Raw genomic sequence first — 19405 nt, 5'->3', positions numbered from 1 at the left:
TTAGCCTTTGTTTTTTGTTTTTTTTTCACAGTGCCAAAGGTAAAACAGGTCAGACTCAGCTAATGGATCGCTGAGTGCTCCCAGATTTGAGTTGTACAAAATGTATATTTACTGACAACAACAACTGTGATATTGAAGTGCTTGGTTTTAGTACCTAGTTTTCTACCAAGGTCAGATATCTTGGATGTGTCTGTCTTAAGAGGCAAAAGTGAGGTAAAAGGACATAAGATGGAGTGTGTTAGACATCCCTTAAAGCATCCGACCCTGGTTTAAAAAGTGTCTGTTGACAAGGTGTGTGTGTAGAGTGGGAAGAAGAAGGAATGTGGCAGGATTTTAAAAAGAGGTTGAGTGTCCTTCTGTTTAGCTCTAGTTCCCTCCCCAGGGGGAAACTGCAAACCAGCCTGGCCTCATTCAGGTTCAGGGAAGTTCAGCTCTACTCCCCCTTGCCTGTCCTCTCCTCTGCTGTTCGTCATTGTTTTTCCAAAGTGCACAGTGACCTTTAGCAGCGTCATGCCCCTTGGAGAGGGTGAAGGAGTACTTCTCTAGAAATTCTCAATAGCTTATTGAGTCACTGCTGGGTTCATCACAGTGAGAGGCTTACATAAATACCACTGTGTGTGTACTTTCTGTGTGTTTTTGTGATTTCATCATAAAACATTGTACTAATCTGTATTGACTGGGCAAATCTGATGAGATGGCTTGTCTTTGTTGAGTGTAGATCATCTTATACGTATGTATATTATTATAGTATTCTACACCAAAGTAACCTACTGTGATCCTAAGATCTGTTCTTGGTTTGTGGCATCTAGAACACACTCTTCAACAGCATGGTCAACTAGATATCACTACAGGGAAGTTCTCACTACAGATTTATTAACACCATCAATCATTTTATAAAAAGAGCATTTATTTCAAAGTTTGTCGCTTCCTAGATTGAAGCACATAATAAAGCAACAATACAATGTTCATAAAATATAAGTGTGATGCTGTAACATTTTCTTACAGGTTGAAATACTGATATCTGCATGTATACTAAAATAAGGACTTTTAAAATTGTACAAATAGGTACCATAAAATCCACATAGAAATTAGGCGTCATTCACTGCGACAAGACAGATTGCTATTTTTCTCAACAAGGGAGAATAACATAAGCCAAAATAAAATAAAATGAGAAATAAGGAGAAACAAAAATCAATAATAATAATAATAATAATACTAATAAAAAAAGGAGATTTTACGAGAACCTATAGGCGCAGGTGTAATCCTCAAGAGACATATTTGCACATTGTACTGTACAGACGTTATATGGACTTTAGCTTGCTTTAGGATATATTTTCCAAGTTACAAAAATGCACTGCGTTGCAAGAGTGTCCGTTTAAGGCGTTTTTTGAGCTCACAGGTTTCTCATTGTGATTGATCATTGGTGAAATTGGGCAGGAAGAGGGGATTTCCTCGCTCTCTCCAGATTTGTGAAAAAAACCTAAATGCTGCCTCTTTTCTCGTCCAATCCATCTTCCTCAGGGAGTAAAAAAAGAGAATATCTATTTACCAAAGATACTCTGTTTCTAAGACGGAGGTGCTACAGGAGCCAACCAGTCTCAGTTTGTTGTTGTTCTCTTAAGTATTATTTTTATTTTTTTACATATAAGGCAACCAACAAGTCCTCTTGTGAGTGAGCTCATTCACAGTATGAACAATTCCATCTCTCTGTGAAGGACTTCCCAAACCCCATCAATCCTATTGTAACCTATACATGACAACTAAAGTGTAATACCAAGTGTTATTTGATCCATCACCACAAACATTATGCATGTGTTAATTCTCCACACACACATACACGCCCGCACACACACACGCACACATACATACTTACACCAGTACATCCCACAAAAGTGTCCATTTGTATTTTTTTATGTATTTTTTTATATATACCTCTCACTTTCTCTCTCAGTACCATTTCGCAGACCTAAAATCAGGTATATAGTATACTGTAAGTATACTTCACACATACTTACAACAAAGTTTACTATAAATAGAAGAACTTGTTGTATACTTATAGTAAACTTAAAGCGCCACACATCAGTCAGTGGAGAGTGAAATAGAGAGATGGCGCTTAAAAGAGAGGGAGGAGAGAAAGAGTTGGCTTGGAAACAAGGGTCGGGGGGGGGGGGAAAGACTTTTGTTAAGAATTGTCGTCGGCAGAGTCTTTGGTGCCGTAGAGGTCGGCCAGCTTCTTGAAGCGCGGGCCCCAGCTCTGGAGGTAGTCATAGTCCAGGTCTGAATCCGTGGTCACTGTTTCCAGGGAACTTAGCGACCCGGCGATGGAACCCCGCCCCTCATAGCCGTAGATCTGGATAGAGTCGTAGGGCGGGGCGGTCGGGTCGCAGTCGGCATCCGCGATGCGTGTCTTGATGAAGTCGTCCACATCCACACTGTTGGCCATGGGACGGCTGCCGGGCCTCATGGGAAACTGCAACTCTGGCTTGATGTCCTTACGGGGCAGGAAGCCGTTGGCGCCGTCAGGGTTCTGGAGGGTGGCGATGTCGAAGGCCTCGGTGTCCTCTTCGCCACCTCCCTCGTCGTCGTAGGTGATGATGTTCTCACGGATGTCCTCTTCCTCAAACACAATGAGAGGTTCCTTCTTCTGGCGACGCAGCGCTACAAACAGGACTACGATCGCTGAAGGGAGACAGTGACACGTAAGTGTGTCATTCAGACTAACATATTCTCAAAACTGGGAATCTAACTTAGAACCTCCCATTCAGAAAAATACAAAATGTGGATAGAAACACTAGGATTCAGAGGAGACATGTTTTTTTCTCCACTTAGGGGTAAGGTAATTGCTAAGTATATAGTTAATATTTAATTAAGTGAAGAAAATGTGTAATGCAAACACTTAACACCATTATTCTATTTCATAAATTAATCAACTCCTCTGTGACAATACTTTGGGAAATGTGGAAACATTGGGTAAACATAAATTAGTGTAGAACATATGGCCTATAAATTGTTGTTTTCTTTTGCGGGGGTATGCTCAATAAAAGCTTATTTAAGGCTTCTCAGTTTTGAATTTTGAAAATATCCTTAAATATTTTAGACACAATTCTTTTCCATCGGTGGGTCAGAAATTAATAAAATCCTATGCGAAATGTATAAAGTTGTAATATTGGGGCAGTGAACCATGAGTAGTCATTCTCACCCAGTAGAATGACGATACAGGCCAGGATGGCGATGAGAGCTCCTGTGCTGAGTCCAGCAGGAAGGATGTAAGGCTCCACATTGCAGGACAGGATGGTGTCCTTGCTGTCACAGCTGCACACGCGGATGGTCAGGGTGTTGGTGCTGCTCAAGGGGGGCATGCCGTTGTCGTTGATCTCAATAGGCAGGAAGTACACGTCCTGGGTCATCCTGCTGAAGCCCTTCCGGGTCACGTATATGCTGGCTGTGCTGTCTGTGAAGATTGAGGACAATGGGGACTTATGAAATGACATGTTGAAAGTGAATGACTTGTGTGAAATCCTAGCGTGAAATCCTTTTTTTTGCATCCTAAAAAACCTGACCAATGATCACACCTTCCCTAAGCACTCCATTTGAATCATGGTGCCCTTCCGATGAGGACAGGCAGAAGGAGAGAGGCACAAATAGAAGAGTGTGACACTAAACTCTTGTTCTAAAAGGAGGTTTTTATCTGGCAGTGTACACAGGCCTGCTTCTAACTGAAGACTTTTACTTATCCAGGCAGTTCAGCGGGCAGTAGGAGGCAGACGTATAGCCCTGGAGGAAAGCAATGAGGCGCGAATCTCCCGATATTAAATTCATGTTTAATACTGTGAACATTTATCAGCTTCTGGAAGTGTAATCAAAGCTCCAGTGGAGGTAGCTGTATTGGTTTTATTTGAGACTGGAGGGATGCCAATGCTTTACCTCTCTTTTTTTCTCTCTCTCTCTCTCTCTCTCTCTCTCTCTCTCTCTCTCTCTCTCTCTCTCTCTCTCTCTCTCTCTCTCTCTCTCTCTCTCTCTCTCTCTCTCTCTCTCTCTCTCTGACTAACTCTCTGCCTATCTTCTCGCCCTCTCTCTCCCCCCTTCCATTTCTCCCTCCCCTGACTCTGGTACAAGGTACAAGGTCGCAGTCAGGGCCGGAGATGGAGTGAGTTCATTTATGTGCCTGTGACTTACTCATTCCCCCCCCCCCCCCCCCCCCCAAAAGCCCTCCTCCTCCTTGCTTTACCTCTGGCACTTACCCCAGCCTTGCACTCTCTCTCCTTCTCTCTCCAGACACCTGAGGTTTCCTAATAGCCAAACTACTGTATGCTGCATGCGCCAAATGAAACACCTGGATATACTCCTATCAATCCAGCATATCTATTACACTTCTACATCATTCTCAGCCAGGGGGTTATCATCGCCCAGCAAAAGGATGGCTGTTGTGGCTACCGGCTGAAGCTATACACTGTCTGTAGCCGTTATGTGTGTGTCGTTTCTTTATGAGATCTTTACAGGTGCTGTTTTGTTGTTTACATGGCGTTACCATGACAATGCTACGTATTATGTGTTGAGTATGAGTTTTACCCACATTCAGCCCGTCTGAATGCCTGTCAGAATGTTCAGAGTGTTACAACTGCTAAGAGTATAACATGCCAAATCTCACTGTTTCAGAGCCATATCCAGAAGGGTTTGTCTCACAAAATAATAATGATTGTAGTCACACAAAGGAGCATTGCCAAAACAGTAGAAGACGCCTGTGCTCCTGTTTAAGCTACAATGTTCACCTGAAAGAATCCTGGGAGACAAACGTGAAGTCCCAACTCTGGAGCTTCTAAACAACAGGACTGTAACAAGCTTGTTTCCCTCATTAGAGTTGATCAAATGGACCAACTTGCCCTTTCTCAATGCCTCCCAATTTCTCAAACGCTCTCAACATCAAAATCATATATATATATATATATATATATATATAAAACTGCAATTAACAAATTTGTATTCCCCCGTTCAGTATGCCTAACGCTGATGAGCCAGACAGTCCTAGTGATGACAGCCAAGACAGAGACCATCATTTGCTGATGTGAGTGTGTGATGCATCATTGCAGCAGAGTAACAACTTTGAGTGCTATGACACTGCAGAACAACTGATGCCAGTCACTGAATGTCTCCGGAATTGTGATTTACACCGTGACAACGTTGTCCTCAAATGTCCCAGAAATATGCGGCTCTAATCAGAGCATGTTTCCACCCAGAGAGAGCCTTGTTTATGATGACGCGCTATTAGGAGAGTTAGAGGAGTCTGTCAACAAGGCTGATGGATGATGGCCATCCAGTGGACATGGTTACCCTCCCTCTGAGGGTCTAGGACAAAGGATGGTGGGATGATGGAGGGAAGGAGAAGGGGCTCCAGACAGAGAGATACCTCAGGATCATTTCCCTGGATAGACAGCACATGTATCTCATCCCTGGAAGGTGTTTCTGCTCTGTCAGGAACACAGTCCTCGGTAAATTCCTCCTCTCCACCAACCAAAACCTTATGAAACCTCAAGTGAACTCTGAACCCAGAGAGGCATTCTACAGCTCTCTGTCCAAACCTCTAACGTAACTACATGACAGGTAAAGGGTACCGTATATTGAACCTGCTCGCTCACTTGACATCACACCATCCCATTAGAGTATATCGATATATATATAGAACAGGTGCTTCCCAACCAGCCAGCAGACCCACTGCCAGAGTGAGCATCAGTGTGTGAGTGTGTGTTTGGGACAGAGAGTGGTCGCTGGACAGATGGAGAGTCATCTTCTCATCCGCCCGGAGGCCCCAGAGGAGAGTGGAGGAACTCTCGCCTTTCTTTTCTCTCTCTCTCTCTCTCTCTCTCTCTCTCTCTCTCTCTCTCTCTCTCTCTCTCTCTCTCTCTCTCTCTCTCTCCCTCTCTCTCTCTCTCTCTCCTCTCTCTCTCTCTCTCTCTCTCTCTCTCTCTCTCTCTCTCTCTCTCTCTCTCTCTCTCTCTCTCTCTCTCTCTCTCTCATTCGGTCTCTGCTGCAGTGTCATCTCATTCTACTTCCCCTCACCCTCTACCTAATTGCACCGTGGGATAGCAAGAGTTGCGGCTAATGAAATCACCAGCCTGAAAACTGATCCAACAGGGCTCCGACACAGACGGAGAGGCTGTGAGGCCAAAGAGACACACCAGCCTAATGAATAGGGGAAGAGGCGACGGGAGTATGTGGGCACGCGCGCGTGTGTGTGTGCACAGTATCATGTGTCTGTTTGTATGTGTGTGTTTGTGCAAGCCTCAGATGAAACGTCAGATCATGTCTACAGACACCTGCTAGATTATATTACATGCTCAAGTGGGTAAAAAAAGCCCATCTGGATCTGAAGTGAAGAGAACGGGTTTGATGTGGGGAGAAGAAACCCAGGTGATATACCCTGGCTCCTGTAGACTCATGGGATCAAACCAGCATCTGTTAGGACTGAAACCTAGCAGGCATTTGATCCCCTGACTGAAGTAGTACTTGTCACTGTACTGACACCAGGTGTTTTTTCCCCATCCCCCTGTCCCTTGCAGAGATGGGATGGAAGTTACAAAGAAATGTGTGCTTTTATCCCGTTGACGAATAGGATGTACATGGTGTGGTGAAAGATTGCCTTGCTGTGTGTTTGTGTGTGTGTGTTTATGTGTGCGGGGAAGGAAACCCACCTCTGTTGTCTTTGAGGGAGAAGTTGTGGTTATTGACAGCCTCTGGAGCAAGGCTGAAGTGAAAGTGTTGCCTGTGAGCCATCTCATCCTTGTCCACCGCACTCACTGTCTCAATCAGCTACAGAGCAGATAACACACCTGGTTACACAGACACTCTCACCACCATGTGAACTTCTACTCTCTCACTCACACGGGCAAACGTGCACATTCACACATTTCGGTCCATCTGCCGTATGCAACACACTAATATGGTACCGAAAATCGAAGTATACCGGTTTTCAAAGTCCTGAGAAATTTTCATGTTTCACTGGAGGCTTGTGAATGTGTATGTCGAGGTGACACTTACTTTGCCTGGAGTAACGTTCTCACACACCAGGACCTCGTTCTGGGTGGCAAACTCAGGGGCGTTGTCGTTTACGTCTTTGACTTTGATGTTGACACGGACTTTGGTATCTTGGTGATGTCCGCCTGGGCACGCCAACAAACATAAAAATGACCATAAAGAAACAAACACATTAGCTTTTGAAGAGTATTGGCGCCTACACGTCGAGGTTTATGACTTGTATACAGTTGAAAATGGCGGAAAGTAAAAGGAGACAAAATGGAGACAGTGGTTGAGCAGTGTGTGATTGGAATGCCAAACAACCCAGACCTGTTGACTGCACAGAAAACATCATGAATATTACAACAGAACGGTTTGATCTCTTTTCCTGACATTCATTTTGTTTTCAATGCATGAATTGATTTTCACATAACAGCCCTGGAATGTTACTGTGTCCACATACACTTAAAAAACCCACAAACTATGGAGTCATTTAGACAAAGAAAGACATAGCTGCAATCTCAAAGCTGTTTGGAACTAGTAATTTCTCCTCGGAGGGCCTCTCTGTGGTCATCGCTTCTGGAAACATCTGGCATGCTGGCGTCTGCTGGCCCACAGAACCCTAGGGTGGAGCCCCAGGCTGGGACACAGTGGCTAGACGCCCAACCCTGGCCTCTCAGCTATTCAAAACCCAGGCCTTTCATTTCACCAAAGCTTGATTTAGTTAGCCCCCCATGTGTGCTTTGTAGATGCTTAACTCACCATGACTAGAGTGTTCAAACTAAGTATCCACTGAACCTAGCTCCGACACGTACTCTGATGTTTTACCCCCAATGTTTGCTGATAGTCAACCCAGTGTGTACCATCTATAGTTTTGTGTTGTCGGTTTGTTTGGTCAGTGGGTGAAGGCCTACCGATCTCTGTGGCGCTGACAGAGATGTTGTGCCAGGCCTGGTTTTCCCGGTCCAGCGGTCTTGTGGTCCGAATCATACCGTCTTCCGGACTGATACTAAAGAACTGTTCCACATCCGTGTAGCGAGGAATCATGTATCTGTAAACAATTGTGAACAAAATGGCCTTATTAATTCAATAATTGATTTAAATATTGAGCAGCTTGTCAAAGCATTGCCTGAGTTGTACACCAAAGCATTTTGGAGCAATCACAGTTAATCGTTAATTATTTTTTGTCCTGCCAAATATATTTACATAGGGAATACGGTTGATTTGATCTACATCTGATTGACAATAAAAGCATTCCTGTTGCTGGCTCGCGTACCTGACGGGGTTGTTTGCTACATCCGTGTCCTTGGCGTGCACGCGGCCCACCGCAGTGCCTTCCGGCGCGTTCTCCTCCACCTCAAAGCTGTAGTTGGGTGCCATGAACACGGGAGGCTCATCTGCATCTTCCACCATGACCTTTACGGTCGCACTGTCCTTGTAGGGACCCCAGGCTATGAAGCGAGGGTCAAGGTGTGTGTTGGATGCCTCCACTCTCAGTGTGTATGCCCTCTTCGATTCAAAGTCCACCGGCTGCCAAGGAAGAGAGAGCAAGAGGAAGGTGTGGGAGGAGGGTGGGGTTACACATCTACCAGGGGTATCGATCGGGAAATGAGCCATTCAATGGATGACCATCCTCTCCAGAAATGCATGAATGAATACTGACTTGCCAAATCAAGACAGTGGGATTGAGAACCCGTTTAATTAGTTGGTGTACAACACTAACTCATAGCAAGGAAATTGGATTTCGGATCATAAAACATTTTCCTCCCCTCTGTGCTGTTGCATCACAAAGCCTGTTCTCCTGTATAACAGTGAGATGCTAGAGGGCGCTGTTGCGACAGCATAGAGAACACCCTGCGCACGGTCAACGGAAGAAGGACATGCCACCAAGGCTTGTTTAGTTGAGTTCTTCTCAGACCATCCCTTTAACTCCTTCCATTCATCCTCCTAGCCATCACAAGCGTATTCAGTTGTACCAAAATCACACATTTAATCTGATAGACAATATTGCCACATACAGCGGACACACACGCAGTCCTGACCCGGCCGGAGGGTCCAGAGGGGACCAATGTCATCTCTGACCCCGCCCCTCCTGGCCCCGCCCCTCCTATCCTCTCCATCTGTCTTTCTTCTGGACGACTATGCCTCAGACTCCAGTCGTCATCGCGACCGAAAGGCTTTGAACACTTTTTGACTTGAAGGACATACTACACAGACACGCAATATCACAAACACACATGCAATACATCCATAGAATACACCGACGTCCTAGCCCACGTAGAGCAATGTACACACATACACAGGCAAGCTGTCTGTCTTGCGATTGATTTCCAGTTGCTTTCCTAGGTCTGTTTTTCTTCCTTCAGTTTTCTGTTCTGCATTTCTTTAATTAAGCTGCCAACAGTGGAAACAAGCATGACCCAGTTCTTTCCTCTAACAGGTTGGATCCTACTGTCTCCTGACAATGTCTCTCCCTCCCCCCGCACCTTCTCTCTCTCTCTCTCTCTCTCTCTCTCTCTCTCTCTCTCTCTCTCTCTCTCCCCTTCAGCCTCGCTTTGTCTTCCTTCTCCCTGTCACGTGTTTCCCCCTTTCTCTCCTTTTTTGTCACAACTCTCTTTATCTCTCTCTCTATGTCTCTCTCTCTCACACCCCTTTCTTTTTTGGCACTTAATCATTTGCTAGCTGAAACTAATCAGTGGTAGATAATATTCACAATAATGCTGGGCCTCTCCTTAATATTCAGCATGCACCGTTAGCCTGCAGTTGAAACAGAATAGTTGATTAAAACCCTGGCTATTCCGTCAGTAATTTCGACTTTAATTTTGTACATGCTTTGAAGAGCCAAAGGTGATGATTTCCCAAGAGGTGTATCAGCAGGCATTATGTTATTGAGTGGAGCAGTGTTGCATCAAACTGATTGTTGCCGGCAAGTTCTATTGTCTGGCTTTCTCCCTCCCTCCCTCCACCACCTGCCCCCCACCCCCTATACCCATTCAGCCTTCTCACACAGGCTTCCCATCAGATGGGAAAGGCTCGTGTGGGGTGCTGGTGTTTGACAGCACCGAACACTGAGAACAATTACCCCCACCCCACCCCCCCACCCCCCGCATACACACACAGACACACTTTAATCACCCCCGTGCTCTCACCCTTGCGTCAAACTATAATTTCCCTCTGATTCAATTCTTCACCTTTCCCAAGCCACGGTTTCCATTACCCTGCATTGGTAACACTTATTGTGATTGTTGTGGCTCTGTTATGGAAATGAGTTGTGAGATGAGCTCAGCCACCTGCCTGATCCCCGTGGATACGCGAGACCAGGGAGGACGATGTTTACACGGACATTTGACGCATTTCAATGGCCGCTGTTCTGGCTTACCTGGCATAATCCTCGGTCATGATTCATTGGGCAACACAGTATTCAAGTAACTACCCTTACCCGTGATAACACGCACACGCACACAGAAAATACACACACTGACAAATTACACACACACACACACACACACACACACACACACAAACAGTGAGGTGTGACGTCCAAATTACCCAGCTTAAATGAATAGTGATACATTGCAGACTGTCAAGCAGCTCGTGGTCTAGTCATCATCACGGCAGAGAATCCCCAGAGGTGGCAGAGTGTACTGCTGTGCAAGGTTGACCTGCCTAGGTCAGTGAATGTAGGCATAATCTCAGGCCTGGAGCACAGCCAGCCAGAGCAGAACAGCTTGAATATGTGAGCAGAGAGAGATAGAGAGAGAGAGAGAGAGAGAGAGCGAGAGAGAGAGAGAGAGAGAGAGAGAGAGAGAGAGAGTGAGAGAGAGAGAGAGAGAGAGAGAGAGAGAGAGAGAGAGAGAGAGAGAGAGAGAGAGAGACAGAGACAGAGACAGAGACAGACAGACAGACAGTGTGTGTGTGTCAGCAGAGCAGGGCCACTCGAAGCTGTGCACAGTCACAGTGCAGAGATGAGCTCCCTTGCCCAGAGAGCCAGCCATGAAAGTCAATGCTCATCCCAGACATAATAAGAAACTGAGGCAGTGTCATCGCAATCACAGAGCGGAACAGTGAAAAATCACTCTCCTTTCCTCTCTCCATCTATCCTCTTCCCTGTACTCCTCTCCTCTATCCTCCTCTTCTTTTCTCCTCTCCTAGCTTCTTCTTTCTCTTCTCTCCACCATTCCACTTGATCTGTCTCTCTCTCACTCTATTGCTCGGCTGCAGTCACACCCACACACACATCTGTCTAGTTATGTTATGTTGTTATGTTATTCCTTACGCTGTCTTTCAGTGAATACATGCAATTTTGCACACGTGATACACCCGCAATCCCCTCCACAATCAAACACATGCCTGTGTTCCAATGAACCACACATCCAAAAGAACAACACTGGGTGAGCTTCCCCTCCCAGTAATGTAGCACACCTCAGACAGTGCCTACACCGTGAAGTCAGGAAGGAACTTGAAGGCAAATGACCTCGTCCTCACACCTTCTCCCACACAGCCTCCCTCCCTCCCTTTCTCACCTTTTTCAGCTTGATCACTCCCTCGCGGCTCTGTGAATCAGTGGAGATCTCGAACACACTCATGCCGTCGCCCTCCACCAGGCGGTAGGTCACCAGGCCGTTCTCCCCCAGGTCGGGGTCCTTGGCTTTCAGACGGCCCACCTCTTCCCCTGGGACCTTGTCCTCGGACACAGACATGGTGTACACACCTGAAGACAAAAACGTCACTTATCGTTAGTCAGCCTTAATCCAATCCAGGTAAGTGTTACTGGTAATACTGTGGGGCTGAATTAAAGGGGGAGGATTTGAGAGAGGAGGGACCAGAATCACTGGACAACAACATCCTCCATGAAAACATCAGGGTTTTAGGTTTATGATACTGTTTGTGGAGAACACAACTTCCTATATTACATATCCTACAGCTTGACAAAGCTCAACTGGTTCATTCAGTGTTAAAGATGGTATGCCTACACCCAACACAAGCTCTTCTCCTGTCTGGCCCCCCAGTGGTGGAATCAACTCCCCACCTCCATCAGAGACACTGACTGTCTCTCCACCTTCAAGAAAAGGCTCAAGACGCACTTGTTCCGGGAGTACAACGGTACTTAGGAATGGTTCGCTTGACCCGATGTTAGTTTCCTCAAGGATCACAATGACTCTTGCTCAGAGACTTGTTGCTCTTGTGGTTAGTGGTAACTGATAAAAAAAATAAAAATTACTCGCTGTGATATATAGTTTTTATTATTGTTGCTTGTTTTTTCCACAGGTACACTTGCACTTATAGCGGTTCATGTTGTTTAATTGTAACTTGTTTAACTACATGCTCTTATGGTTCTTCCCTTTGGCACTTACTTTGGTTGTTCACAATGTGTGCTTCATGTTTTGGCTACTCGCAATGTTTTGTGGCTATCTTGTTGTTATGATCAGTGACCTATGCACTTTGTAAAGCTCTCTCTTGGAAGTCGCTTTGGATAAAAGCGTCTGCTAAATGAATAAATGTAAATGTATGCCTACGTCCTAAAAATATTGATTTGTAAAGAATGGCGTAATTATACTCTCTTGCCGAGAAAGCTTTGCAACAGTTCCTGTGAGGAGCGAGCACCTGTGGGCCTTCACAAAAAGGCCAATTTACTTCAACAGTGTGAACCCGAATGCGTTTGTATATGCCTGTATTTGCCTGACTGAATGTGTGCCTGTGTGTGTACTGTATGTGAGCGTATGTGTGGGTGTGTCAATTATTGTGTGGGTGTGTGCATGCAACCATGCTTGCATGATTGTGGCTGCAGGGGTGCTGACACCTGCCTGTGGTTGGAGCAAAGCGCCAGCTGTGCATATGGTTTCCTACCAGTCTGCTCTTCCTTTTAAGTATTAAGGGCCAAAAGCTTCAACTGAACTCAAAATAACAGGGAAATTAGGCCTTTAACAGAGAGCTGACCTTGTAAAAGAGCTGGTACTTTCATCAGAATCCACAATATAGTGTACACCACCGTATCGGTAGAAATACAGATCTTCCCAGTGTCTGAGTCTATGACCACCAGGTTTATGTTCAAGTTCCTATTCAAGTGGGAAGGTTGTCACTTCAAAAAGATGATGACATTATGAAATGAACAATTTCCTTATTCATACTCCTCCTTACTTGAGTACTTCAATGTGCTATCAGAATGAAACTAAGTTGAAGTCAAAGTTTCTCAGATGACCCTTACTCGACCAATGACTATAGTGTACCTCTAATACTTGAATGTCCTATTTTCCCTCCAAGTGCACCAGTGCACCAGTGCACCAGGGCTGCTGAACTGCAGCCAGAAGGCTTTCTGCTGAAAGCAGGGGAAAAAAACTGCATGGGACTCTGAAGGATAAGGCCTTAGCCTCTCCTCGCCTCCACACACTAGGAGAAACGGGGAGAATTGATGTGGGCCATTTCCACTACACGAGAAGGATAAAATCTATGTGCTTAGCTTGCTGTTTAGAGCTGCACAACTCTGCCTCTGATTCCCACACCATCTCTCTCTTTCCTTCTCTCCCCCTCTCTCCTTTCTCACTCTCAAATACCGACACAAACACTAAATATTTCACAACTTTTTATCGCTCACAAGATTGGCTGTCACTACATCTCCCACGAGTGCAGTAAAATCGTTAAAAAATTAAGATTTAAGATAATATCCATATATGTATATGATATATCTATATCTATGTAGCTATATATACACAGATATAGTTATTAAACAATTTTACTGCTTTAATTTAGTTTCTACCTCCTGTTTAAGCATAATTTTACACGGTCTCCGGGGAGAATCTGCCTTGCCTATTTGACAAGTCAATGTTGTTGCGGCGCTGGGGGCTAGAGGAGTCGGGGTGGCTGCTGGGGTGGGTGCGATGGGGGAGGGGTGCTAGACTAGCTAAAAGCAGAGCTGTCCCCTCAGGAAGAACACAGCACACACCACGCAGTCACGAGACCAGGATCACGGTTGAAGGTACAGATTGAGAAGAAAGAGAAGGACAGACAGAGGTGGTGAAAGTCAAAGATAAAGCGAGAGAGTGAGTGGGAGAGAGGGAGAGAGAGAGGGAGAGAGAGAGAGAGAGAGAGAGAGAGAGAGAGAGAGAGAGAGAGAGAGAGAGAGAGAGAGAGAGAGAGAGAGAGAGGGAGAAAAGAAGCAAGAGGGAGTGAGGGGGGCCATGCCATCAAACCTGACATGTAAGGAAGAGACAACAGAGAGAAAGTAAAAGAGGGAGAAGGCAGGAAGTCTGACTCACTCTGGGGGAACTTGGGTGGGTTATCGTTCACGTCTGTCAGGGTGATCTTGACCTCGGTGGTCCCTGACAGTCCCCCCATGTGACCCCCCATGTCCTTGGCCTGGATGACCACATCGTACTCCTGACGTGCCTCGCGGTCCATGCTAGGCAGAGCAGTTCTGATTATACCTGCAGGAAAAAAAAAAAAGATGCCATACATTATAGGAAACATCACAAGATGTCTCAAATGTATACAAACAGACTGGGTTTCCTTTGAATATGCCCTGAGCCATCTATTACTAGTGAGAGAAAAAAATTATACTGTTACGACATTGTCCACTGATGAACAGATAAACTTGAAATGACATCGATTCCTGCCGTTATTAACATTTTCAGCCCAACATACACGCCCAGAGGGGGAAGCAAGGCATTAGGGGACATCAAGCCCCTGTGGAAACCCACAGTGACAGATGCCATGTCGCTGTCCATCAACGCACCAGCTAATTAACCACAGTTAGAGAGAGGGGAGTCCGGGGGGGGGGCATGCTAACACCAAGCTAACACTGATCAGAAAAAAAACATCCAAGCTTGTGAAAATGTGAAGTGCTTGTTCTCTTCTCTCTCTCTCCCTCTCTTTTTGAATCCTTGATTCCCACCCCTCTTTTTCTGCAAGCTAACTGGCAGTGTTAGCATCGCATGAGAATATGACAAGGAGAGAGGTTCTCCTGTGATATTTAGCTGCGCTTGTGCATGAAACGCAGATAAGCTCAAAACAAATTAGAAATGTAAGCATTGGACAGGATCCAGTCAAATATCCAGCTTTGGTTTATGAGTAGGATTTTCACTCTCTCCTACTCAGACTCTCTCAATCTCTCTCCTCCCGTTCTCTCTGTTCTGTCTTTGGCTGTCGATGCTCGGGTTCCCATGATGCACTGTGTTGAACCAGGATATTGCCTCTGATCTGGCGGTGAGTCACGTCTGCTTGGCAGAGGCCAGGTACACACAGACTCTGCCTTGGACATACGCCATGGCACTGCAGGGCTGGCTCAGACTAAACCTCCCTAGCAGCCCAGAACACAGGGAAAGCCACCGTGGGTAGATAGACCGAGATACGTGGTTATTAGTTGGTCCTATTCTTATGTCACTTACCGGTCTGAGGTTCCACTGAGAAGTAGGGCTGCCCCTGAAGGATGCTGTACACCAGCCTGGCACTGTTGCCATAGGTGGGGTCATCGGCGTCTGTGGCTGTCACCTGCATCACAGACGTACCTGGGGGAGGACGAGAGGCATGAGCCAGATGCTGAGACAAGATGTGACAAGAGATCTCAAGATTCCACATTCAGATTTATCAATACCAGTTGGGAGAGAAAATCTTTTTATATCGTATTTTATTTTGACTTTTAGTTTGAACTGATCCTATAGTCCAGTAGTGACTACAGTAGCTATATTCTGCTGAGTATTTCTTCTGTGAAAAAGAAAACTGTGAATCTAACCTTCAATTCATAATGTGTGTTCAGTTAAGGTCATCTTCCTGAAGCAACCTGCAGATAACCTAACGATGTATGCAAATTACAGAAAGCCTCGCTAGTTCACCACACTATCACAGAGGAACCAGGCCTCATGGACCATGGTCTCTGAGTGCATTAGGGTCTAGTCTGGACCAGTATCTAGGCAGAAGCCCTATTCAGGCTGTCAGTCGGTGAAATCTCAGGATAACAGATCATCACTGTCTGGGCAGCATTAAGGATGATGTATTACAGTGTTGCACAACAGTCAAACAAAGAAACACACGTACACAACACACAAACAAACAACCACACGTATACACATACAACACACACACACACACACATTCGGCAACGCAAATCAAAAAAAGCAAAGCAACAACAACAACAGCAGCAGCAGCAGCATTAGCAAGACAGCAACACTTCCGCCTGGACTCCTGAGAGTCAGATATCTGTCATTTTGAATAATTCATGGGGAACAAGCTCACACTTTACCTCAATCAATGGCATGAGCAGTTCCCATGATCACTCAAAAATATGACTCTTCTGAAGTACTGAAGAGAACAGCAATGACTAATTAGAATGGAAATCAATAGCTTCAACTTTACTATTGCTGGCGAGAGGAAATGTGGGTTTTCATGGGTCGCTGTGGTCATTGATCAGTTCCACCGAGGAACCAATTCACAGATGAGGACGGGCTTGGAAAGATACAGACACTTAGCTAACTGATGCTAAGCGTCTGAGGGCATAGCGAACCCAGCCCTTCCCTGCCCTGCACTCACCGACGTTGGACATCTCAGGCACCCTGGCGTAGTAGGGTCCGTGGAGGAACTCTGGGGGGTTGTCGTTGATGTCCTGGACCTTGACGATGAACTCAGAGGGGGGCTCCAGGGGCTTGTTGGTGTCGCGGTCCACAGCCTGGGCCGTCAGAGTGTACTGGGCTTGCTCTTCCCGATCCAGGGTCTTGGTGGCGTGAATGTTGCCTGTCTTGTCATCGATGACAAAAATGGTGCCTGCTCCCTCGCCTGAGAGGATGTATTTGATGTTGCCTTTCCCCGAGTCCACGTCCGAGTGGAGCTGGAAGCACAAGGACACAAAGGTGATTCAGGTGTTCATTGATCGATTCGGTATGACTGGTTGTCCTCATTGTGGATTGGAAGATAGATGATATGATATACTGTCCAGCAGGTTGCAGTGCTATAATATTGTACACTTTTCATGAGATACTGTTGAGGGAAACATGCGCAGCATGGAAAAGGTTGTTTGCTGATTAATATCATCACTCATATGGTGACCTTTAGAGTGTGATAAAAATGGCCATCTTGACCCAGGAGTTTTTCCAGGCCAATAATAAGAACATGAGCCGATCTATAGCCTGGACGAATTAGCAAGGCAAGTTCTGGTCCCTATTGATAATCATCATTTCTGTGGTCCTGTGAAATGCCTGTTCCCTGATGTCAGAGACTTTGGGGGGAATCTTTGTTATTAAGAGGGAAATCCAATTTATAACATTTAATCAAGAGGGTCACTGATTGCTTTTGTGTAACAAATGGAGGATATATGAGGGACTGGTAGTAATGAAAAGTCTGCGACTTTGGACTTAGCGGTCAATGGAGGTGGAAGAGAACAAAGATAAGGTTATCGAGGAATGGATGAGAAAAGGAAGAGAGAGAAACTGGAAGAGGAGAGGCTGAGAGCAGAGACGATAGGTGGAGGGGAGAGGGGGGAGGAGAGGAAAAGAGAGGGGGAGAGTGGGAGAGGGAGGGGGATTTAGAATGAGCAAAAGTTGGGAGAGAAGGGCAGTGGAGAAAGATTTTGTTGTAATTTTGGAAAGGCCCAACAGGGATCGTTTCAGCATCAATCAGTCAACAATCAATTTACCTATCTCTAATTCCAATCCCTTAATGGAGATAGCATTGCATGTATCGAAAACAGTTTCACTCAACCAAACACAGTGGCAAACAAAACAAATCCTTACCCTGCCTACGAGTACAGGGTCAGGTCCAGTGTACTCTTCAATGACAAAAAACTGGTTCCACACCCAGCCTCTCTTGGAGCGGTGAAGCACCTGGCCCTCCTTGCCCCTCTCTCTGTGTCTGTGGAGCGACAGCCTCCGTCTGTGGCTGTGCTCGCGTTCCCGGGGGGCGGAGCTCGCTTCAGTGGCGAAGCTGCACAGCAGCGCCCCGCCCAGGCACAACAGGAACACCCGCAGTGCCTGTCCCTCCCACATTCTGCTGACTGACCAACTGGCACTCGTCACTCTTCCTCTTCCGAGTGGAATCCCCTGGAGAGGATCCTGGGTTCTTTACCGAACACTTTGCTTGCTCGTTCTTTCGCTCACTTGTCCGTTTTTTGAACAGCGAATCCTCACCACCAGATGATTTGGTTTCTGTTGTCACTCATCACAACCTCCTTCTGTTGTTCTCTCTTCCTTCCACTCCGAAGAAAACAGCTCCTGAAACCAACAGAAAAGACACACATTGTTAATCCCAGACAACAACACCAGCAAAATTGTGGGGTGTAGTTAACAGGGCGATGTCATGACATGACACATTTTTTGATTCGATTTAATTTTGACTCCTAGTCCTACAAACTGAAAAAATATTAATTTGTTTCAGACCATCTGTGTAGTGTTCTAATTAATTGGCAGGGTCTGTAAACTCATTAGAGTTTATTAAATTAGACTTCAATCCAATGGTTGTTCTCCATTTAAACAGCTTCCTATTTAGTGTGTCATAATATTCCATTACAGACGAACATAGAGAAACAGCTCAACAGGACCACGGGACTACAATTCAAGATTAAGTGTGTATTTCTCCTTTGCTGACCACAAACTAAAGGCCAACAACATGCAGAAAGAGATCAAAAACAGATAGCAGACGGTTCTCTTCAGCCTATCCCCTTTCAATGCTGGCTGAATCCAGAGAGATAAGTTAGCAGGTCTGATCACCTGGGAATGATGTGACGGTGCAAATCCCACAATTAACCAGATGATGAAATGTTGCTGCCAGTTGTGTGATTGGCTTTCATCACTTCCTGCTTGGTCGGCCATGGACAGACAGGGGAACAAATAGGCCTTGGGGGGATTTTCTCATCCACTGAGCCGCTAACAACCTTCAGCTTCCACTAGCCCCCCGAAACTACCACCCCGATTAAGCTTTAACACATCCTGGATAAGGCCCATCTCTCTGTCTGCCTGTCTTCTATCTCTATATATTGCTCTTTCACTCTCTCTGTCGGTCTTAGTATCTCTCTCCCTCAGAAACCATCTAAACACCCATCCAGCTTGGGGGGGGGGAGACGGTGGGTGGGATTGAGAGAGAAAAAATAAAACTAATCCTGAGCTTGTGTGTGAGAACTCATAAATAAGGGCCAAATAAAGTGCATCCAGCAGTGAAGTAGAGGAATGGGTGCTCTAACTCTGAGCGGGCCTCCCTCCTGTCAGTGCCCATAATGAACGGCTGATAGCGCTTCATGCCTCCAACTGTCTAGGTTGTAAATTGGCCGTCCACTTGCGAGGAAAAGAAGACATTTCATGCTTTTTCTCCCGTATTGACTGGGCAGCAAAATGTCAAGCAAGCCTTAGCACTCACGTCTGTGATGTGCAGCATGGAAGGGATTCCATTTCTTCCATGCAGGCATGAAAATGGCCAATAAAGA

At 45.8% G+C, this 19405-nt stretch overlaps 1 protein-coding gene across 1 annotated transcript; it reads right to left on the bottom strand.

The window, feature by feature from the left end:
• Window positions 1–907: 907 nt before the first annotated feature.
• Window positions 908–18109, bottom strand: cdh11 (cadherin 11, type 2, OB-cadherin (osteoblast)). Its single transcript, XM_067248724.1, has 11 exons — window positions 17724–18109; window positions 16528–16822; window positions 15390–15509; window positions 14262–14429; window positions 11532–11719; window positions 8285–8538; window positions 7923–8059; window positions 7033–7154; window positions 6687–6804; window positions 3200–3451; window positions 908–2679 (listed from the first exon to the last, which is right to left on the bottom strand). Exons 1-11 carry the CDS (start codon window positions 17973–17975, stop codon window positions 2183–2185), a joined length of 2403 nt encoding a protein of 800 aa, XP_067104825.1. The 5' UTR covers window positions 17976–18109; the 3' UTR covers window positions 908–2182.
• Window positions 18110–19405: the final 1296 nt, after the last annotated feature.

This window comes from Osmerus mordax, chromosome 13 (assembly GCF_038355195.1).
Source record: "Osmerus mordax isolate fOsmMor3 chromosome 13, fOsmMor3.pri, whole genome shotgun sequence".
NCBI classification, from domain to species: Eukaryota; Metazoa; Chordata; class Actinopteri; order Osmeriformes; family Osmeridae; genus Osmerus; species Osmerus mordax.
The sequence above is the reverse complement of the archived record's forward strand: the minus strand, read 5'-3'. Positions and strand labels throughout refer to the sequence as shown.

Coding starts and splice junctions, on each gene's coding strand:
- cdh11 (XM_067248724.1), bottom strand. CDS start 17,975: ATGTGGGAGGGACAGGCACTGCGGGTGTTCCTGTTGTGCCTGGGCGGG. Junction 16,823..17,723: donor ACCCTGTACTCGTAGGCAGG/GTAAGGATTTGT, acceptor TTGTGCTTCCAG/CTCCACTCGGACGTGGACTC. Junction 8,539..11,531: donor GAGTGATCAAGCTGAAAAAG/GTGAGAAAGGGA, acceptor CTTCCTTGGCAG/CCGGTGGACTTTGAATCGAA.